Genomic DNA, 25,242 nt, shown 5'->3' on the forward strand with positions numbered 1-25,242 from the left:
TTTTTATTAATTTGGTTTTAAATATATTTAATTAAATTAATTTTACAATAACAATTAATAACTAAATATATTGTTCGATGTATAGTCGTGACAGCTAACGAAATAACCGTTGTGCTTTCGCAATCGATAAGGAATACCTGGAGATTAATTTTTATTGAAACCCGGAAATAAATCATTTAGTGAACATTGTATTTATCAAATGCTGATATGCGTGAAATATGTTCATTATATGCCGAGTATTACAAAAATATTCCCAAATTTTCTCTAACGTGTTAAATATTCTCTAACCTCTAAAATATGCTTTTTTATGCAAAATAAATTTTTTCTTGTGAATCCTGTGTTTCATGATTCGTAAAGATTTCTCACTCCCATTTAACTGCATAGACTAGAAAAAAATATGTAAAATCATATTTGTTTACTGCCTAGCTTATATTTCATTATATGGTATACAAATAAATAGATAAACAACAATATATGATATAACGTTAAAATAATTAATAACGTAATAACATTGATTAAATATTAGTATATTTAACTAATAATAATAAGTATGTGTATTATTTTTGGAAAAATTAATCCAACCTACTAATAAAAAATTAATTAGTTATAGTAATATAAATAAATTATAAAATGTTCTTAGAAAGGCTGACGAAGTTTCAACATTTTTTATGTACAATGATTTATCATCGATATTCAATTTAACACAAGCATCATTATTGTGACCTACTCAAGATGTATTATTCTAAACCTACCATAAAGCAGAGTGACTTCCCCATGTTTTTAAATTTTTGTTTAATGCTTGAATTCTTGTTATAAATTATAATACAAAGATACATAGGTAGTAAATGGTGTTTTATTTTATTTGTATGCAGGTACTAGAAAAATTTATTTGTACCTTAGTTAAATATTAAACCATGTTTGTATTTCGGTTTTGATAAAGACTTGATAATGAGCTTAATGCATGTTGATAAATTATATAATTTTATAAAATGTATTAATGGTGTTGATAAATTTAATTTCCTATAAACAAGCTTAATGTCTGAAAAAGACAATAACTTTAAAAAAATCAATAATTATAATATTATATAGTTAAATATAATTTTTAATAGATAGAATTATGTTGTCTGAATAATTATTTTGCCATTAGTATCTATATAAAAATTATTCAATAGTTAGTTAATTTTTAGTTAATTTACATTTAAATATTGGATCGTGGTATGAATGTTAAATATTTATAACATGTATAATATAATAAATTTATAAATAATATACTTACTAGTCATGAAATGTAACTATCTATTTTTTTTTCAGAATAAAAAATCATGATTATTATGCTTAGTTGCATGTAAAATGCATTTCTGATCTTGCCAGAATGTCAGTTCAATGCTTTTTTGGAATAACAGAAGCTTCAGGTAAGAACTGTTGTCTGAAGAAAATAAAAATGATATTCATGAATTATTTATTATAAAACCTTATATTAGTTGTATGTTTTCCCCTTCTCAACAAATACATTTAGTATCGAGTAACTATAAACTAACTTAGTGTTTTTTCCTACACATTAAAATTTCATCAATTTTCATTAAGTTCATTTTTACTTAGAAAGCCAAATGTCTTATGCACTTTTTTAATAATTTATTTTTGGATCAAAAGATATTAATGTAAGTTTTAAAACATTTTTTTAGGATCATAATTTACCTTAACCAATCGTGATGTTCAATTTTATGAAAAAAAGTTCAGGTTCCCACAATGTGGTGAATAATGGAAGCAGTTCTGGATATGGGTCACAGGGTTCCGCCAATAATCAAACTGAAGAAAAAGAGCAAAGAAAAAAAATGAAAAAAATGCGTAAAGAAAAAGAAAAAAAAGAAAAAAGCACTTTCAGCATGTCTTCTGATGATTTGTTAAGATTGGATGAGGTGAGAAAAACATTTATAATATTGTTTCAAAATAAATTTATATATTATTTTGTGTAATTTTTTTAGGTGAGGAAATCATTAAAACTACGTACAAGGCGTAAAGAAAAACAAAAGTTGCCTAGTGGAATAACTGCAGATTACAGTGCCAACTTTTTTGCCCCATTAAATCGTGATGAGACTGATGAATCTGTTCAAACTCCTCCTCTTCCACCTCGCCGAGGTATCCTCAAACCTCCACCAATTTTAGAACATGGACCTTTACAGGATCTTGATTCAGATTCTCTTCTACAAACTAATACATTAAAAAATGAATTAATCGTGTATGAAAATGTTCCAAGAGTATCAAGTATTGATAGCCTTACAGACTCAACAACAAATAGCAGTTTTGCTACACCATTTAACCTTAGTCCTTCCGGCAATGATTATTTAACTGATGAGTTTGATGAAAACTTAAAACTTCCATATGTTCCAATTGTGAAGATAGAGTCTCGAATATTGACCATTAATAGAAGAGCAGGTCCTGGTAGTGATTTTGGGTTCTCATTAAGACGTGGTCTTGTGTCGGAAAATGCTGCAAAAAGTTTGAAACCAGTGATTTTTGCTGAACCAGGACAAGATAAAACACATTACACTGGACTTCTTCCTGGGGATAAATTACTAGAAGTAAATGGTAGTCCAGTTTCTGACAAAAATAGAGATGAAATTATTGATATGATCAAATCATCAGAAACAAGTGTAACTGTTAAGGTAAATAAATGAAAATTATCATTTGGTATTGTTATTGTCAGCTATTTATATTACTTGTAGGTAGAGCCAGCTTTGGAGCTTTACGAATTGAGTCAAACATATTTAAGCAGCCAAAATGGAAATAATTTAGTAAGTAAACAGTTATTTTTTAGTAATTTAACATAAACGATATATTTTGTTATATGACTGTGAGTAGAAAAAGAAATCTATTATTTTAACTTAAATTCTATGTTATGAGGATTGGAACTGAAATAATTTGAATATAAATTACAACTGTTTTTTGCACATAAAGTTTTTATGCCCTATAGGTAAAAAGTTTATGTGGACTTTAAATAAATATAAACTGTTAGAAGTTCAAAAAACCAATCTGAACTTTAGGTGTTTGCTTTGTTCAGTTTGAGTTTGAAAGTCAAACCCATTTTTAAAAAAAACCAAATCAAACTCAAACAAAGTGTTTAAAAATCTATAATTAATCTGAACCTCAAAGCAAATCTGAGCGCATCAAATGTTTTGAACTAAAAATATTTTATATTTGGTTTGACATAAAACTAAAAAGTTTGATTCGTAATTTAATTTAATTTGGTTCAGGTATTGTTCGTTGTACGATTTCTGTTTGATACTGAACGAAATGTTCGGTTTGAGTTCAACATCACACTGAAATGTGCGATTTGACATATATTTGAAAAGTTTGGTTTGAGACCTAATTTTTGAGTTTGACTCACCTCTAGTGGGTATTGGTATTGTGCCATATTAATGAGGAGAAGTGAATGGTCAATGGCATCCATAAATTAAAACCCAGAGAGCTGACAATTATACAAGAAAAACTGAGTACCAACTGAATTGATTTTATTAAGTAACTAAACGTAGATATGCAGTAGTACATAATGTAGTATTATCATCAGTAAAAATAGTTGCCTATAGCAAACCCCTTAAAAAGCGAGTATGTGGTGTCTTTGAAGGCGTTCTGTGCTAATGTCATTTTATCCTCAAAAATAAGTTATACTTGAATAATGATACTGTCCTATGGAATCAACCAAATTAAAACTCTGTTTTTCAGTATTTAAACATTAACTTTTAAATATCTTTGATAAAAAGACAATTTTAAGCATTTTTTTACAAATTATTTTATACCATTTTCGGAAATAAACAATTGGAGTTTAATGCAGGCTGTAAAAAGTCTACTTCTTTTTGATAAACAGTTATCAAAATCCAATAATTCTTCTAGAAATGAGAGTTTTTCCTGTTTCATCGTTTTTGCTATTATATTACACCGTACAGTACACCCCCCTCCCCGCCCTAAATAGGTATCGGGCAGTAGATTAATGAAAAAGTATTATAATTTAGGTGCCAACTAAAACTAAAATTTAATTTTTAAATGATGTAGATTTGCGGTAAATTTGAAAATTCGTTATCGGACTCCTTATGAGCTAACACTAACTGTTTGTTTTTGGAAATAATTAATATTACTAAAACGGTATACAAGTTTAAATTTTTGATTGTTTTCAAATTTTATTTTAAATCAAATTGATAAATTTGAATGAATTTTAAAAAATTGAACAATTATAGGCTTTTTAAGTTTTCTGAATTAGTGAATGAGACTAAGACTAAATGTTATTTTTAATCCACAGTAACTTATTAAATTATTTTTAAAATATTAATGTATTTCATAATCAAGGTTTTAATCTAAAATAACCCAATAATTATTTTATTTGTACAACGCTATACATAGACATAGTTGACTAATAGACCCAGAAAAATTAAAGATTACGTGTAAGTTGTACAGAGTGATATAATATCAACCATAATTGACCATATTTTTTCCCATCAATAATACATTTACCTATTCAAAATAGGATTTTTGGAATTTTTAAGTCAACATAAAAGCTATGTTATCAAAATATTTTGAAAAAATGGAATGTCTTATGGCGGTACCAAGTCTTTTACTGTATTAATTATTTATTGTTTAGCAGATGAATTTTAGATTTTGAATGGAACGAATGTATTGATTTTATAATTATGTGTATTTTAAATTTTTATTTTTGTTTCTTAAACCTGTGTTCACTATAAGTAGTCGAAATACAGATTAGATTTTCAACATCAGCTTCTTTTCTGGTGGGAAAGTGAATTTAGTTATTGCATTCAAGAGAAAATTGCCAGTAGTTTTCAAAATAAAAATAAAAAAAAGGGAATTGTACGCAAAAACCGGTTTTGACAAAATTGATTTTTTTAGTTACAAAATTCATCAAAATCATAAAAATTTTCTAATTATTTCTAGTAAGATATTCATAAAAATGTTTTTATTTAAATCTAAAGTTTGAAAATTTATTACGAGATCCCTCATAATTTTTTTTACCTTGAACCAAAAAAAGTATTACTGGAAATTAGAAAGTCAAACTAATTTTTTATGAGTGGTTCAATATCAAATTTTTAAGGCCATTGGATAATTACCCTCAAATCACCGATATCTCATCAGACGATTTTCTGTTGTAATCCAAAAAAAGAATAATCGCAGATACTTAAGATTTTCACCAAATGTTTATTTTGACTAATTTTGATTTATTTTTAAACATTCGAAATTTTTCATTTTTTCTATAAATATCAAAAAAATTCAGGAAATCAATAAGTTAGAAAATCTAATACAAGGTTCCTCATTAGATATAATAGTACCTCTCCTAAAATATGCAAAGTTATCTGTGATAAAAAAAAACAATTTATATTATATATAAAATCAGAAATATTATACCACGAAAACAACATTTTCAATTTTTTTTTCAATAATTATTAGTGGGTTTAATTTTAGAATTGTTACAAAATCATTATATTTACTTGATTTCGTGTGGGTTTAGGTTCTCCGAATTGGAGAACTCCAGTTTACTTGAATTCCCTCTCCCCCCAATTTTCATCAATGAATAGTTGAAAACGTTACAAATGGTAAATAATTCAATGCATGTTTAAATTATTAATTACATTAGTTTTGAATTTAAAATACTTTCTGAATTAGGTACAACAAAATAGGTGATTGATTTTGCCAAAGAATTTCCAATATTTTCGTATTTTTTTTTAGTTTTTTTCTTTTTTCTCAATTATAAAGGAAAAAACAGGACCCTTTTACCCATGACTCTCAAGGTTCAAAGTACTGGCTAGATCTAACTTGCTACTAGAACGATGTTGAATTTGAAAACTGAAAAGGTTTTACTGCTCCAAAAAAGGGTTTGCTGCAAAAGGAAAATTTCTAGACGTACAATTTTCAAAATATTTTTGCTTGTTCTGTGTTATTTATGGACTACTTTATTTAATTATATTGCGAATAAATTTACGTTTTTAATTTTAATCGACTTTTTCTAATAACAAAAGTTTTATTTGCAAATAATAATTTATTTATGTATTAAAATATTAAATAATGCTTCATTTAATTCTAATAATAATAATGCATTATAATATACACAATAAACTATATACACAATGAATATAATATAATAATAATATGTATCCACACAAAGACACAGATATTTAACAATGTTGTTTGTTTTGGTGGACACGTGATGGATTATGGTGGGCTTGAAAAATATTTGAAGGTCATAGAATTTGCTTGCATACTTTCATTGTATAATTTTTAGCCTTTAGTTTTCTATTGATCAATTTATATTAATAATATACGCATGTATTAAGATGAACAATATAGATTATTAACGGTTACCAAAGTATAATGTATAAATGTAAATTATTTGAATCAAATATATATTGAAAATGTCAATATAATATAAATGTTCTTTATTCAAGTTAATAACTTCTTATAATCATTTTCACCAAACTTTTTGTGATCATGATCGGATTCTGGACTGGGTCTAAAAAGTTTATTGGTGGATTTTCGTCTGATATTAAAAATAGTAAAAAGTTCGGTACATATTTTAGATAATAGTTTAAACAACGATACTATTTAAAATATTTAAAAAGGCCTTCTTTCAATGTATCGGTGGTTTTTGATTGTATTGATTTTACATTGATTTTTTTTTTTTGTGTATAGCTATGTGTGGTTATTCTTATCGAATATTTGCTATAATCTTCAATTTCGAGGGTGATTTATAGGCAGAAAGTTTAATGTTGTTAGTGATTGTTGCCCCTCCCTCTCTCCTATATCAGAAGTATTTTTGTCAAAACCCAATTTGTTATTTTGTTGTACCTAATTCCAAAATGACGAACTATAACTAATTGGAATTTTCACTAAATATTTATATTAAACTTTTTTAACATATGATATAACAGAAACTCTTTTTGTGCTATTCGCTGACTGCAATTTTCGAATTTTTGTTATTGTGTACTTTATTACTATAAATAACATAGTTTCAACATATTTCGATTAATTTTAATTTTTAAGTTACGTATATATACCATAAACTTTTTCACACCATTTTAAGTTGATAACAGCTAGTAATATTATATAAAATAATATTAGAATTATTATTTATTACCATTATAATATGACATATATTATGTGTTTTGTTATTGTTATGTTAACATACTGTAAATTACTTATTGTAAAATAAATTAATAATAGCAGTATAAAGTATAAATATATAATAAAATACAAATAAAGGCAGATAGAATGTCTTCGCTCAGAATTGTTTTTTGTATGCATAATGCATATAATGATTTATCAATGATAAATCATCATTGAATTAACATTTAACTCGTTCATTGCGGCGATCTTCTGAATGACGAGGTACACCCATAGCAGATTTCCTCGTTTTTTTTTTTAAAATTTGAATTTATCAATATTTTTAGGTATTTCCTTGAATAATCAAATTAAAAAAATAAATTATTTTATTTTAAACACGCATTTATTATTTGTATAAATAGAAAACATTAAGCCAGATTGGACGCTAGCCCATTTATAATTTAAATAAATTAATAAATAATATATATTAACTTTCGTTGGGATCCCCTTAATCGAACTAAATAACTTTGGGGAATGGAGATCATATTACTCAAAATATTGTACACGTGTGATATGGAGTATTAGGGTTCAGGTTTATAGGAAAAACTTAGTAATCATCTCCAAGTATTCAAAAAGAGTATACCATCAGAAATCTGAATATAAATAATATTTATTGACATTATAAATCTTAGTATAATTATGTAAAAATTGAATACTAAATACCATGGCTAGTATGACTACCTGGATAATAATTGGTGTTTAGAATGTAAAATTTCTGTAAAAACTATAACTTTTGAATAGTAAAAAATTGTACAAAATACTTATAAATCTGAGTTGATTCTAAGTTAAGTCGCATTAATTGTTGTATATGTCTCGTAAACGCATAACATAGCATAGTGAATTCTCGCTAATCGGACTAATCTTGCTATTCTCTTCCTATTAAAAATTAAAATGCATAGGTTTAAGTATATTCAATTTTATTTAACTAAGAATTAGATAATTTAGAAATTTGAAAGTCATATACCTATATTACCGAAAAAATGTTAGTTTAGTTACAATAATATTTTGTTTGAATATTTAATAATGTATTTTTAAAAAGTACGAAGTTAATTACTTAATTTTTTTTTATAACACTTGTTTTTGCACACATAACATTCAATAACATGCGGTTTATGTAAAAAATTTAACTGCGTTGTTAAATATTTTCATGCGACACACCTAATACCGCGAGTATAAAATATGTTTCCAATTATCAGAGAATGAATATTGACACGGAATACAGTAGATTATACACAGTTTTTCAAGATCTGTGTTACAGAAATGAATAGATGTTCAAACAGGGATCTATCGTATATTATACAAATATATTAATTACTATTTTTATATTTAAAATCTGGATTGCTCTGTATATATAACCTTATCTACTTAAACTCTATCTACGGAAATACCATTTGACGACTCATAATTTACTCATATAATAATTATTTATGATGTATTATCTTGAACACGTTTGTTGCCTACTTTAATACTACAAATATACTTATTTATTTTTTACTCATGTGAGTTATGTTTTTAGTAAGTATACAAGATTCCATTATAAAAATGTAAAAATAATAATGTGTGTATAACTAAAATACTTAGAATAAATGTATTTATGTATTATTTTTTATCTATCCGAAAAATTAACCTAAAGTTATTGGTTCCATATTTCAATTAGTTACAAATAATAAGTTACAAAACATACGTTTATGTAGGCATTATAATTTTATATGTTCGCATGGATACAAAACTAAAAACATCATTAAAATAAAAACATTTTTAAATAAATAATAAATTTAAATAAAGTAACTTTTTACAACGCCTATAGATGCTATTTATTTATAGATAGATACTCAAAGTTTGGGTATAGAAGCAAAAAATAAATGTATTTTTTATTTGAAAAATTTGAGATAAATTATAATTAATAAAAATATAAATAATAGATAAGATAAAAATTATAGTGTAATGTATAGATTTAAATGCGTCATCTATAGGTTATAATATTATGTTGCCTATATTTACACTGTTCAAGATAATCAGTTTAACATTTTAACATACCAATTGCGCATTTATCTTTCTATTATTTATAAATTATAAATATATAATGATATAATATAGTGATACATTTTAACGATAACTAGTAACTACGATGTGTAATCTATATTATTAATATATCCTTAAATTATTATCTACGGGAGTGGGTTAGTCATTATAATAAATTATACACACAGTATTGGTGTAATAATTTTTTGTCTATAAACTGCAGCAAAGTGAATCATGACGTGGTGAGAATATAGGTCCAACATTTATATTGAAATGATGTAGTTCCCAGATGTTTTGTCCAAAAAATGACATTCATGACTATTGACTACGAGTCCTTATAATTTTGCCTTCTCCCTTTTTTATAAAAAAAAACTTCAATATTAAATATATTCCACAATAAAAGTACAGGTACATGTTATATAATTCAATGAAAAAAAATTGACAAACAACACGACCTTAGTCTTCAGGACATAGTACTTTTCACTACATGTCTACATATTGCTACATATGTTCACTGCAAAATATTAATTTAAGAAGATAAATTAAAAAAAAAGTGTTTTCGAACAAGTTATGACAAACAATTTTAATTGCTCACGGCTCTCGTTGAATACTTCATAGAGGTTTTTTTTTATTTTATAAACTTGTAAACACGTCATAACATAAAGGCAACTTCAATTTAGTGTAAATAACTGTCAGAGACATAGTGGCGTCCTTTATTGGTACGGAATCCGCAATTAATGTATACCTATAATTGACTAATTTCTTACCTCGATATGCCTCCCTCGGTTCGTATAGTCTTTGGAAAACAGACGATAAATTTTATCGAACCACATGTAACAAAGCTCGCAAAAAAACGTTTATGGACCGTTACACCGTAATATGTTGTTCTAATTTTTTTTAATTGTAAACTTACGAAAACAGTTTAATCGAAATACTATAAAATCGCGGAGAACGATTAAAGTGGTAGTTTGCCACTGTTATTTTCTTTTAAAACAACTGACCAGTGAGCAACGAAAATTATCGTGTTTGGCCGCTCTTCAGTAACGTAAAGCCAGGTTTCAACTACACCATGTTTTGTAATGTTCCGTATATTTAATAATATGCAAATACTAAATGTATACAAGTTGAATATTATATTCATAGTATTCAACTCTATACTCTACAACACGGTATAGTGAAAATCCGGCTTACACTATATGCATGAGTGTATGACGCTCTCCTCAACAATGGAATATACCGTGGTATAAAGTCAGCCGTCTTGATCGTGGTCCATATTGTATACGGTATTCACAAGCAAACGGATAACCACTTGGTATATTTTCTATTGGCCTGCCTGGGTGTCTCTTTTGCAAACCGCTCTTTTTTTCGCGACAGTCGTGCCGTTCTGTTCTCGAGTAATTGTTTTCGTTACATCATCCACTCACTAACATTAGTGGTGTGAAGTCGTGGTACGAAATTTCAAATTTATTATTTTCAAAGAAAAGTATAAGTATAATAAATTATAATTAAAATCAATGATCAATAGATAGGTATGGTAAATTATACGTTTAATACCTATAGCTAGTAAAAAATAATTTCTAATGATTAATTGTGCCTAAACATATGAAAATCTGTGTAAAAAAGTGTAATCCCTACATAAGTGCTGTCTGCCCCCTATGTACCCATAAATACGTTTCAGGACATCGTGAAATGATAATTAATAAATAGTCCTATACGGTACGTGTTAGTATCCTTTTAGACATTTTTATAATATACATTTTAATAGACAGTGAACTTTGGTTAGGTTATAACTAAAAATATCAAAAAAATTACATTTTTTACATTCATACTTAGCTTTAAACATGATATAATGACAGCTTGTTCGGGTGCTCTATATAGGTTCTCCTAGTCTTTAACTATTACAGCTATTCCAATAATAATAATTGGAAAGCCTTGGTATGTATTTGCAATTAGCATAAAGTATTGCGTGCAATTATTATTAAAATAGTTACCAGTCTATAAAATAATCGCTAATGCCGAGTATACAGATCGGTATAAATGTTTATAATACTATTGTGCACGGTGATGTATTTAAAAGTTATTGAGTGCACGTAGAATTTCACTGTATGTCACCGAGCCTGAATGTAAACCGAAAACAAAGGCAATAATAATTATTGGCGTGTCTGAAGCGGAATCGCACGCAACGTAAAGTAGAAAACGTGTGGACGGTGGCCGGACGGAATGAATAACGATTTGGTCAATAATATTATGGTGTGTGTTTATGCGTATTTTATGGACGACAACGACAACGACTGTGAAATACGTTTAGAGACCGCGACGGTGGTCGGCGGCCGGCGACGACGCGCTTTCGGATGTGGTTCTCTGCAGAGTCGGGTGCAGTTAATACTTTATCAATTAGGCTGCCGTTTATCGTTTCATTAGGATTCTAGTGTTGTCGCCGTCGTCGTCACCGGGAGTGGAATATCACGCCCTCCCCCCCCCCAACCGCCCCACTGCTAGCGTGCGTTTCATTGACGGCGGCGGCCGTATACACATCGTTGCGCGGCACACACAGCCGGCCGCGCCAATCTAAAAAATCAAACGGAACACAGCAGTAACACACAACACCTATATAACATACGGCAACGACGGCAGCGGGTCGCTGCAGTACGTACTCGCGGCGTGCCGTCGTCGTTCCGTCCGCGTGCCAGTCGCTCTGGTGACCGTTGTCGAGCCGGCAGCGTGCGTGGTGTGTCGTGGTCGTGTTTACCGGTCGAGCGTCGCCCATTTCGCACGTAAAAGCGCCTATATAGTGTGTCATCTTGTAATCGATATCACTGTAATTTTATCATTATTATTATTATACGCGTCTATTGACCTGAGCAATAATCAAACGTTAAAAAAAAAATTATAAAATTGTGTATACATACTTGCGTGGTCGATTGATTTAATTTAATATATATTATAATATTATTCGCATTATTCATTATACGTCATATCGCGATTTTGCGCATCTTAGCGTGGATGGTCCACCTGCTTTTCCGTCGTCTTTCCTCGGCCGTCCACGAAACATGTTAACCTTGCCACCGGGCGCATTGCAAGGTCAGCGGTCAGCGGGCCCGCCCAAAGTGGTCGGCGAGATATTAAAAAAACGCGGGACAGGCTTGGCGCCGGCCGTCGCCGAAGGGACAACGGCGGGTCCCGGTCGGAAGCGCCAACAGCCGTCTGGGGCGCCAGCGGCCGCGGCCATGGTATTGGCCAAGGACATGGCCACCGGCCGGGGCAAGGCGTCCGGCGCTGCCGTCGGTTCACAAAGCCCTAGAGCCGCCCGTCCGTCGGCGGCTGCTATTTCGATCCGCCCGAAACCGGTCCCGCCCTCAGTGTCCAGGAAAACGGTGGCGGCTGTCGTCGGCAGCTCCAGCAGGAAGCCGCAGCCGACCAACAAGTGTCGTCGGCCCACGTCTGCCGAACGCGTCAAGGTATATACATCGCTGTAAACGCTTACATATACGGCATATACATCGCTGTAAACACTTACATATACGGCACATACAGGGTGATATAGACACTATCCGTGGTGAATATTAGGTTTCACTCCTTTTATATATATCTAAACTGTAATAGGACGTGACGTCCGAATGTGTCGTCTCCGTTATACGAACGTGAAAAGTAGCAAATTTGTGTTCAGCATTTTCAATTTTGTTCAATAAGCTTTAGTAATAGAGTGAATTTTCTAACTGTCAAAGTTAAAGTTGATATTTTAAGAACATTATCTGTGTTTACTCGTGAGTTTTTACTTTTTTCGATGTTTTAGCTTTTAAACAAGTTGAGAGTATTGAGTATCTGTGAAATGTTACAATTTAATAAAATCACAAACCTATAACATAAACTAAAGTTGGAAATACTAATATTTGCTCTTTATGCTGTACAAATACGTTATTGTTTTTGAATAAGTTATCTGGTTCCGGCAGCTCTATGAATTATTTAAAAAAATATGCATTATTTTCCATAAAAATATAGCAGTGTTAAATGTTTTTCGAACTTGATTGAAACACATTTGATGTAAGATGCAACAAAAATTTTCCAGAGAGTGAGAAAAACGTGATAAAAGTCATCCTATATATAATAATAATAATATATATTTTATACAGTTTGCATCGCTGTCGAGGGTGACATACAGTGCGTTGTTATAATATATTATTAAATGTAGGTATTATAGGTGTGTGTGACTGGTTTTCGAAAACTGCAAATCGTATTCGACACGTCTCCGCATCGGCATAGTAGGGTATTTATATATTATATAATATGTTATTATAAAATTTGTAATATATTATGCCTACACGTGGTTGGGCGTTATTGCGATCCATTTCTGTCGTGTCCCCGACAATTGCATCGTAGGTATGTTATATATTGCATTATTATGCTGGTTCTCTGGTTCTGGACCGTTTTCCGGTCGTTCCGTTGATAAATAAAAATGACTTTACGATCATGATTCATGATAAATACACGTTTTCAGACGTTTCGACCATCTCACACACAATAAATGCATAATAATAGACGTATACTTCTCACAAATACATTTATATTATAATTTATAATATTGTGTTATTTATTGTGGTATAAATTATGCTCGCACGTTTTGTCTTTTCTTTATGCGCGTTAAACGATTTACAATTCGAAAACGGCTTTCCGGAAGTTATCGCTTCATTAGGTTATGTTATGTATTTTTTTAAATTTTGTTCGCACAGACCACGGCGACTTTTAAAAACTGTACACCTACTTACGTACATTCGTACAATTTAATATATAACGGGATTCGTCGATGTTAATGAAAAGCCGCATGCATTGTTTCAGACGAGTCTCCATTATTATTATACTGCTGTCATAAGAATTTATTGACCTCATTGACCATTTGGCAAGATTATGTTATATAATAGGTAATATATTCCCGTTTCTCACACTTGTTAGAATATATATACATGTGTGTCGTGTGTGTACCTATATAATAATATATTGTGTATAATTTTGTTCTACGCATATTTACCAGTTTTTTTCTTCGATCATATACTCGATTATATTATGTAGAGTTTTTGGTTTTATCGTGGTAAAAGGATCAAACCTAAATCATTTAAATGCCTTATCATATATTAATATATTATACTCGTATAGAATCAAAATATTATACTCACACGACTACATGGACCGTGTATGTGTATCTCATTTTGGTTTATTTAATTGCGACCCAATTATTAGTTGTTATCCGTACTTCACAGGTCTTTAGACATTTGGTATTATGTTCGTCAACTCAATATTTTATATTATATAAATACTATCTATAAACCGATATTATTCTTAAATTATATTAAATAATATATTCCTCTCATATTTTTTAATATTTAAAATGTGGCAAACGTATTGGGATTGATTTTTGAGAATCTCTCTTCTGTTATGTACAAGAAATTTATTAATAAATCATTATTTTTTTTTAAATGTTGATTCTTTATATACTTACATTGAACATGTGATATCATTTAACGTACATGCTTTATCCATTATTATAATGACATTTTTTTTAAAGTTATATGTTTAATTGTATTATTTTCTGTTAGTATAAGACATAAATTTAAACGTTAAATTCTAGGTAGTGCTCGATGGAATATTGTGTTCGGGTTTTGCGTGAAAAATATCACAGCACATGACTATACGTTTATTTTTTAACTATAAATATATATAGTTATAGATTTAAATATTTGATATATTGATGAAACCTGTAAGATATTGGATACGGTTCAATTGAACCGTTAAAATAACCAAACTACCTATATACATGATTACACGTCAACGCACTTATTGAATGCGCTCGTTGCAGACCGTTGCATTATTTTACATTTAAAATTGATAATTTTATAACATAGTATAATAACTAATAAGTAATAAGTTATACCCAATAACCTAGTCAATTAATTTTTAATCGATACGTAAAATTTGGGTTGTTTTTATTGAAACAGCGTTAAATATCCTTATAGTTTTATTGGTTGCGACCAAAGTAAATTAATTTGTCGAGTTGTCAGTTTTCAACTTGTTAAACATATTATGTATTGCAATTGAAATAATTAAATAAAAACATGTTATTATAATGTTGGATGTATCTGGTTTTTTAAATTTATTTCCTTTACTAGTTGGATATACTTAAATATATTGTCTTTTTAATTAGTTATTTGTTTAGTGTATGCTTCATTGGTTTAAATTTATACTTTTCGGACGATACATTTTATTGGAATAAAATATAAAATCATCGAACCGATAAAAAAACAACAACAAAACAGACAACGTATATTCTGAAGTTTGAACGTTACATTGTTTTTATATTAACACTGTAAATTATATAAATCTAGGGCGTTTTTTATTTTCATCTTCAACCATATTATCATGTGTGTATAATTATTAATTGCCTATTATACAGTGGGTTCTCGATTACACTCGAATCTCGAAGGAAATAAAAAGAAATCAAACTTAAAAATATTTTGATTTATATACCTCAAATATAACTTATAAATACTACTAGAGACAAGAAAAAAATTAGAGATAATTAGCAGTGGCAAATTTAAGGGTTCAAAAAAGTCGAAAAATCTATAAGAATGGCCGTAATGTATCAGTGGCAAAGGTACTTAAAAAATTGTTGTTTTTTATACAAATTGTATTTATTATTTAAAAATTTAAAAAATTAACATCATCATTTAGGTGGGCCCTACTATACATATTAGGAGAAAAAGACCTGTCAGCATTTTCAACTATAAACGATCGTTAAATCTGCAACTGTTATTAAGGATTTTAAGCCATCGTGACTTGATTGTATATTATAAAAGAATTAAGAAAAAGTTTAATGAAGATTTTCAGACGGAAGGTTATTTTTCACTTATCAAATTAAGTAAAATAATGTGTAATACTGTAAACGTAAAGTATATAATAATAATAGTAATAACTATTTAAAAATATTACAAAGTTTATTTTCTGTTTTAAATTGTTATCTAATAATATACTTAAGTATGGATAAATTATTTCAACTATATACAGTCAAGTCTCGGTAACTCGAATCTCTAAAAATGTTTCGAGTTATTTCGACTCGACTGTATAATATCAATATACAATACGTACATTATTCTTATAGGTGCCTGGTGCATGTATGATATAGTCAATAGTCATGACTGTTCTTATAATTTATTAATTTATTCTTATGGTGCCTATTCTAATATAATATATTATCGATGAATTGTACAATTTATTAGTTTATTGTTCACGTCTTATTTTTGTAATAATATATCAAGTGTTATACTTATTTCATTTTTTAAAAACGGTTATAAGAATGCTAAAAAAAAAATGATTTAATTTTAAATTTCAAAATATCCCTATTTTGTAATGATAATATGTAATTGAATAAATGTTTTTTTCTGCTTAATTTTTGTTTATGTTTTTGCATATTATAGTGTTATGCAATATGTGTACATTTGTTAGTTTAAAATGTTTAAATGATAACGTAAACAAGAATCGTAAATACATCTAACATGGTAATCTAATCTATAGTTTCTTGTTTATTCACAGTTGTATTGTAGTTTGCCCAGGGTCAAAAATATCTGTATATACAGTTGCATCTGCATTAGTATTTAGAACTGACATTATATTGTTTTAACAATACTGCTAAAAAATAAAACATCTGAAATAATTTTTTTCTTCGCTTTTAGTGGCTAGGCTATATTTGTATCTATGGTATAGTTTCTTTACATTTAGGTATATTTATATTTATTGACGATGATAATATATTGCTGACATATATATTATATCAACGAAATGTGGATTCAATTAAATACAATTTTTAATTTTTCTCTAGAAGTATTTTGAGTATTTTCTTAAGTCTCTCGTCTAATTTAGAAAAGTGTTTACGATAGCACGTCCTTAAAATTTTGCACTGTCTTACACTCGTATAATAATAGTAAATGCCTCTCTCCGTTGCTCATTAATTATGATTAAATTATTGAAATTATGTATCATTATTCACCTATTTCAACAAATATGATTAAAGGATAATCTCTGTGTTTTATCAGAAACTTTTTTTTGTATATTTCTAGTTTTAAGAAAGTTTTTAATATCTTTTTTTTAGTTAGTTATTTTAATAAGTGCTTATAATTTTCTCGAAATTCAAAATATTTAACAAAGCTTCTAGCAAATGTTCTCTTTAATTGTTCTAAAATATTACAACACCTTAATTTCAATAATGTAATCACAATGAGTGAAATACAGTGAGAGGTTTTAACTATATTATACGTGAATGAGACGTAGACAAAATTATACTAGTGTGTGCCTTCTTAACAATATTACCTTTCCAAGAACATTTTTATTCACATTGTTATTTTAGTGTTAGGAAATTTTATAGGAAAAATATTTTTCTTATCTCAAGCAGATGCAGTTGCGGTCATTGACCATTAAGGCCAGACATACTGACACTGTTTTTTATTCATTATTATCTCACGTGTTTCTTTCATTATTAAAGTAATTTATTTTTTGTTTATTAATAATTGTATGAATAAAATCACAAATTTTATTATGTAGACATCTGTTAGGTTTTGTTGGATGCATTTTGATTTTAATACATTTTGTGTGATAAAATGTGTTATGTAATACCTATATATAATTTGTTTCTAATTAGGTGATATCATCGATTGTCTAAATAAACAAAGTCCATTGACCATAATAACAATTTAATTTTAATATATACACAACTTTTGCGTGCATGTGAAATGTGTTTGATTAATTATTAATCGCAAATATAGTTACCCTATAATCCCAAATGGCTCAAAATACTTTCAATACTTTCTTTCACTTTCTCTTAATTATCGGAGAATGTTACCACCCGAAGAGGTTATTTGCGTTTTATTTTACTCCAAATATTCTATTTTAATTCATCAACATAATTTGTATACATTTGCATAGTAATAACACGCATTTATACATATATTTTTCTATATGTTTTAGGTTTCAAAGTCGGAACCGGAATTAATAAACGATTCGCCAACCGAATTAAATTCACCCGATACCGATGCTTATTGGTTAGTCCACAATGAAGGATTTTCGCCTGTACAATACACAAGAAAAAAAAGTTCTGATGGTTCATCAAAAGTATTGGTTAAGGTGTTTGGCGGTAAAGAATATAATGTGGATGAAGAAAGCCTAGAAAAGGTAAGTTGAAATTATTATGTTAGTTGATATATTGGTATTGGTGATCGTGATTTACCATTGGGAAGAATTTGTTAGAGGGTAAACATTGAAGCTCTGAAAAAATGTGGTAAAAAACATTTAAACATACCAAAATACGATTTATTTCTCGGAAAAGTTTCATTGTTTTTGTATTAAAACAATGTTTATTTTCTAAGAATTTTTATCCTGCTGAAATTAATGAAAGAATAGTTCACAATTTTTTTAGTAATGAAGATATAATTAATACTAATTTTAAAGTTAACTTTATTATTTTGGTAAACTAAAGATATTGACATATTGTATAATACAATTATGTGTATTGTGTGTGCAATTTACGCATGGGTTCATATTTCATATTTTTCATTTGGCTGTGGTCATTCTCCTGTCATGGTTAATCTGGAAAGGAATAAGCTTATAAAAGCTCTTAAAAGTCATTACAAATAACTAAAAAGGTATGAACCCATTGTTGGAAGAAATAATTTGTTTGTTAATATTCTTGTATAAACTTTGTTTGATTTTATTTTTAACTACCCAATGCAAAAAAAGGCTTCCAACATTTTTTCTCGAGTTAAAACTTTTAAGTATTTTATTTAATTTATTTAGTATATTTTACCGTGTTTGTGGTTGTCAATAATTTTTATTAAAATTTAGAGTTTTTACCAAAAAGTCACCTACCAAATTAAAAATAAAACCTTTATATTTTTCTGTTTACCTAAAATCTCAATAATTTAATTTTTGTTGATGCGTTTCTTAATAATCTGATATAACCAAAATTAAAGACTAATTTAAATACAATTTTGTAAAAGTTAAATGTTGAGTATTAATTAAGCATTCAAATATGAAATAGTTATACAAGCTTTAAAATACACCAAAGAGGCAGGTGGAGGTCTATATAATATTAAATATTTTATTGTAAGTGAGCTGGTATACACAAAGACACGAAAAGTGACAACAATTGACAAACATTAGACAATGAGTATAAGTTATAAAGTATTTAACTAAACTAGGAATAACTATTTGTGTTAAAGATAATTTTGAACTCAGATATTTGCTGAATGTACTTCATAATTTTTTTTTTTAAATTTTAGATGAATCCAGTAAAAATGCAGTTAACAGAAGATCTATCACAGTTAAATTATTTAAATGAGTCTAGTATTTTAAATGTGATACGTAGCAGATATACATCAAATCTTATTCACTCATATGCAGGACCTACAATGTTGGTTGTTAATCCAGGATCTCCTTTAAATTTATATACTGATAAGGTAAACATATTACTTTATGGCTTAAAATAAAATGTAATTAACTGCTATAATTAAAATATTTTTTTGTAATTGTTGAGGTTATGCATATGGTTAAAAATCTTCATAAGATCAATAAACAACCACCACCTCATGTTTATGCTATGGCACAGTCTGTATACATGGCAGCTGTAACTACACGTCGCGACCAGTCTTTTATTCCTATGGGATGTCAAGCAAGTGGAAAATCAACTTCATGTAAACACTTATTACAATACCTCGTACAAACAGCAGTATCTCCTAATAAGGTAAATGAGGATAATTCGTACATATTTTAAAATATCTGAAGTTATTTGATTTAACACAATTTATTTTCTAAATATACTTTTAGGTTGTTACTCTTGAAAAGATTGAAGCCATGTGGACTGTCTTAGAAGCTTTTGGAAATGCGGCAACTGCAAATAATCCAAATGCTACTAGATCTGTACATTTGTATAGCATTGACTTAGATCAAGGGGGACAAATTGCATCAATGTCCATTCAAATGCATTTTTATGACAAATGGAGGCTCATTGATCATCCTCCTAATGAATTCTCTTTTCATGTATTCTATTACTTACTAGCTGGTATAGACAATATTCCTGCACTTCGTAAAGAGTTATATTTAGATCAAATCAATGATGATTTAAAGGTGTGTAATAAATATTTAAAAAATTTACTTTTCAATATGAGAATATATATTACTGTAAAATTAAAATGTTTGATTAGGGAGTTGATAAAAGTCAAGCAGCAGTAGAGTTTACTAATCTTCAATCTGCTATGATGGTTCTTGGATTTTCAAACACTGAACTCAAAGCAATTTATGCTGTATTAGCTGCAATTATACATCTTAGTCACACCAAAATAGTTAAAAAAGGTGAGGAATGTAGTAAATCTAAAATGAATTGTTTTACTTTTGTTACATTTGCATTGTATGTTTTTATCCAGATAGTATATTTAAAGATAAAGTACAGTGGACTTGGAGCAATTCTGATGCAGCAAAACGAGCTGCAAAATGTCTTGGCGCCGGAAATACTGATGATTTGTTTAGTTTAGTATTTCCAGATGTTGAGATGTTTATTGAATGTGATATTGGCGACCAACTAAATGCTTTGATTGTTGGACTGTATACAGAGACATTCAATCTCGTAGCATCAATTATAAATCGGTAAAATTATTTTATAATTTATTTATGTGTATAAAGCATTATATTATTATATAATTTTGTTAACTATATTCGCTAAATCTTAATTATTATTATTTTTTTTTTTTTCAGTAAACTAGCTCCATCCATCCATTCTCTTTGTTCTATTATAATTCCAGATTATCCAGGATATATTGTTAAGTCAAAGTCTGCATTGACCCTGTTTGATTTCTGGACAAATTATCTTCATGAGCGATTGTTATCAAGTTATCATAATTATGCTGTGGTTGCTCCATTAGAAAAGTATAAGATAGAAAAGGTAGAAACAGCTGCTAGTTATGAAGCAGAGTTTTGTGCTGAAGACCACATGTTAAAATTATTTATTGGAGCTAAAGCAGCTGTTGGTTTTGGTCGCAGTCCATCAATGGTAGATTTAAAGCCTGAACCATGTCCTGGTTTATTGAGAATTCTTGATGATACAGCTGGTGATACTAATTCAAATGATCAAGATCTTATTGAAAAAATCCAAAACCTATCTAACGATAAATGTTAGTTATTATTTATCATAATAGATTACTTTTAAAGTTTTGTCAAAAGATTTATTAACTTGTGTCTTTTTTTCACAATTTCAGCATTTTCAAACATCTTAAAGAACGGTAATACACCCAATGAATTCACCCTGGTTCATTTTCGTGAAACTATTCCAATTACCTATAGTATAAATGGATGGATAAATATGTGTCGTGATAGTATGGCAAAGACAGCAATAGCACTACTCCACGATTCATCCAAGTTAGTAAAATATTGGCAGTTCACAATCTTGTATAGATTTTACTACGTAAATTTACTTATTATTTTTTTTATACAGTATTGATATTTCAACTGTATTCTCCAAAAATCGAGGTGCGGGTCTTACAAGTACACTAGCCATTGTAGATGGAACCCAGTCATTGAGACGCATGTCTAGTATTCGACGAGCTACATTTGGTAGTCTCAGCACAGCAGCGACATTGAAAAGAAAATTAACATGTGTTCAAATAAGATTTGCGGTGGTTAGTATTATAATTGATTAATTGAATGAGCTATAAATTTTACTTTGTGTTATGTGTTGTGTTTTAATTTACTAGGATGGTCTAGTTGAAACCTTGCGAAGGACTGGACAGCACTTTATTCATTGTTTTATTGCGCAACATGAAGCTGGTTTTACTAACCGTACTGATGTTGCGGCTACTAGAGTTTTTAATTCCATGTATAAACTGCAATCAATCACGTTGAGCCCTAATTCAAATAAATCAAATCCAGAACCTGTCGACATACCACTTTTAAGACAACAAGTACATTTTACTATTCAGTTTTTCAAATTGTTTGAATTATGTAAATATTACATTATTGTTATTTTTTTTAGATGCGCGGTGCTGATATTTTACCTACTATTAGGTTTTATAAACAAGGATTTCCAATTTCTATGTTTATTGCTGAATTTATTCGCAAGTTTGCTGCATTTCTGCCTACTAATTTAAAAACTGATGATTCAAATAACACAATTAAAGATCACCGACAGTGTGTTTCTGAGATTATGAGCAAAGCTGATTTAGATGAATCTTTGTACAAAATTGGAATTAATCAAGTAAGTAAAATATTAATTATTACAATATGTTAAATAGTTTTAGATATTTTAATAGAATCCAAAGTTTTATTATATTCTAATATAAAATATATAGGAATAATTCAAGTTGTGTTTTTTGTGTTTCCATGTTTCTATATGAGTGTAAGACATTTTTTATAATGACACACTTATGACATATATGTTTAATATTACAATTAGCTAATTAGGTAATAAATGAATAACTAATACTAATATTAGCATGAAGCTACGGTGTTATACTGGTCTATGACCCAGCTCGTCGAGTCTGACCCTTTCTGTTATGCCGTGATTGTGGTGGGCAAATGCTTGGTCCATCAACCTGGTCGTCTGTTGTTAAAAGTATATTGTTTTCTTTTCCTTAATCAAGTCACAACGTTACTAGAAATTAATACCATACTAAAGTTATTACCTACATATTACTGTTGTTTGAAAAATATACAATTTAAATGTGAAATATTATCGCATAAAGACTATGTAGTATGATAAATCAGCCAAACTGATAACTAAATTCCGAGTACAAACAATGTTATTTACATTATTAATTTTTTGTTTTTTTTTTTATTACATAAATAATATGTGTATTTTGACTATTCTTACTAAACTGTATACATATGCAGTGTACATTTTTGCAAACTATAATCTATTCATAATACTTGTATCTAAAAAATGTCTGTAAAAATATGAAATTTAAATTTTTATAGTGATGAGTAATATTTTGTTTTAAAAGTAAATTTAAATACCATAAAAAAAATAACAATTACTTGACAAGTGTAGAATATTAATAGGGTCTGGTTGTATTGTCTTTTACCAGCTTTCATATGTAAGGCTGATTTTTAGGTGTAAATTATAGAATATTTGTAAAATAATAATTAAGATAATAGTTAAAATATATACTGTATAATATACTTTATCGTGTATAACTTTATTTTAATTAAAAAGGCATACATTAATAATTTATTATTAACTAAACATAATTTAAATTTTTTTTAAATATTTTAAAGTAATAAAAACTATGGATAGACATTGTAAATATAGCAAATCCATTAAAACTTCAAAGGGGCCAAACATTTTTAACAATAATGTAGTGTGGGTGAGGGGGGGATAAGCCCCTTTAGTCCTCTGCCGATTTGTGCCTGTGTGGATAGGCCCCAATAATTTATGAATTCCAATTTGGGTTTGGTTCCAAAGAGAACAACAATGTTTTTATCCTTCTTCAGTAGTTATTTGTTTTTTTAACAAATAACTTTTTTGACAAAAAATGACTAAAAAATATTTAATAATATTGATAAGTATAAAATATATGATGAATAGCTCACTTTTTATTACCTCACTTAAAACACCATCCTATGATTAAAGCATATAGGTGTATTGAATGACATTTTTCAAAAAATCAATTATGATGGTATATTAACATATTATAATACTAAATACTCTTGACAATTTTTGTACAGCAACCTGAATTTTAAATGGTTACTAAAACCGTGCATTGGTAGTATTTTTATTTTACTGCATAGATAAGTAAACTAATTACAGATAACTGCATTAAAAGTAGACTTATTTGTATGGTGTATTCATTAGGATTAAAATTACTTGACTACTATTATTTACTGACCGGATTTTTGTGCAGAAACACCTGAAAAACATACAATGAAAATACTGAAATGTCCAAAAACTTGCAAACTTAATTTTCAATGTATTTGTTTTTAGAGGTATATGTTATAACAATTTTGAGTAGATATTGCAAATTTTACTTTTATTACTTAGTAGTACTATATACTTAGTTTCTATATTATTATTTATTATTGCATGTAGAGTTTGTATATTGTATATAAAGAATGAATAACCTTATTTATAAAATTGTATTACAATTTATTATCATGTGCATTTCAATTTTGCTATCTGTGAAATTGTATCTTCTGTCACTTAATACTCATACGATTTTTATGTAGTTGTAAAAACACTCGTTAAACTTGACACTTGTTATTGCCGTTATTGGACATTGTTTGTAGCAGCTTATAATAGCAGAATATACATAATATATTGTTTAATTGACGTAATTTCCATTTAATGATTCAATTTTAAAATGTCGTATCCCAGATTTGTATCAAACGCTGATTTAAATTTTGCATCGAGTTTTAATTGTTCCCTTTCGTTTTAAATTTGACGAAGACGCTTACGTCTACCTCCTACTTTTTCGACTATATCTATTTGAGTTGAACTTACCTACTAGTCAGTGGTCATAGACACTGGGTGTCCCGTATACCGGTCATATAATATTGTGGTCTCTACTCGCTATCTTTATTACATCGTATTGTTTTATTAGATATAAAATTATAAAAGTCCGATGAGAATTACAAAGTAACACAAATTATAACTAATATATGTATAATATCTGTAATAATATATTATGAAACAAATGCATTTTTATGAAAGTCCCGAAAAATGCAATTTTGTGTTATAATTTACAACTTTGTTTAAATTAATCTACTTTACTTGATTCCGATTTATAACTTGTTTTTATAAATTTTGAAACACTCAATAAAAAGTTGCAATTTCACGAGAATCCGGTCTTTTATTATTACTTATATTCATAAAAAAATCCTCCGATACTTGGTGAAATGGTGATTAATGGCTCGGCTTAGTGTTATGTTACTTTTTATATTTGTGCTAAGTGTGCCAAATATATTGTATTGATAAAATAGGTGTATTCGTCTTTTGTATACAAATAAATATAATTTGATATATTAATCTGCTTAGGAAAATGT

At 28.4% G+C, this 25,242-nt stretch overlaps 1 protein-coding gene across 3 annotated transcripts in view; it reads left to right on the forward strand.

Moving 5' to 3' along the window:
- LOC111038024 (unconventional myosin-XVIIIa) overlaps window positions 1–25,242 on the forward strand; it is a 54,116-nt gene that overhangs the window by 10,716 nt on the left and 18,158 nt on the right. Inside the window, exons 2-16 of one of the 3 annotated variants that reach the window (XM_022320948.1) lie at window positions 1,312–1,412; window positions 1,683–1,916; window positions 1,983–2,663; window positions 2,724–2,792; window positions 18,187–18,390; window positions 19,497–19,673; window positions 19,751–19,957; window positions 20,041–20,340; window positions 20,418–20,565; window positions 20,637–20,856; window positions 20,965–21,380; window positions 21,465–21,624; window positions 21,701–21,884; window positions 21,960–22,166; window positions 22,238–22,459. In XM_022320948.1, coding sequence (XP_022176640.1) covers window positions 1,710–1,916; window positions 1,983–2,663; window positions 2,724–2,792; window positions 18,187–18,390; window positions 19,497–19,673; window positions 19,751–19,957; window positions 20,041–20,340; window positions 20,418–20,565; window positions 20,637–20,856; window positions 20,965–21,380; window positions 21,465–21,624; window positions 21,701–21,884; window positions 21,960–22,166; window positions 22,238–22,459 — 3,402 coding nt within the window. In that variant the 5' untranslated portion in view covers window positions 1,312–1,412; window positions 1,683–1,709. Of the gene's footprint in view, window positions 1–1,311; window positions 1,413–1,682; window positions 1,917–1,982; window positions 2,664–2,723; window positions 2,793–11,830; window positions 12,639–18,186; window positions 18,391–19,496; window positions 19,674–19,750; window positions 19,958–20,040; window positions 20,341–20,417; window positions 20,566–20,636; window positions 20,857–20,964; window positions 21,381–21,464; window positions 21,625–21,700; window positions 21,885–21,959; window positions 22,167–22,237; window positions 22,460–25,242 lie in introns of those variants that run through there. The other 2 variants (XM_022320947.1, XM_022320949.1) reach the window with 2 other exon arrangements.

This window comes from Myzus persicae, unplaced genomic scaffold (genome assembly GCF_001856785.1).
Source record: "Myzus persicae strain clone G006 unplaced genomic scaffold, MPER_G0061.0, whole genome shotgun sequence".
Lineage (NCBI taxonomy): Eukaryota > Metazoa > Arthropoda > Insecta > Hemiptera > Aphididae > Myzus > Myzus persicae.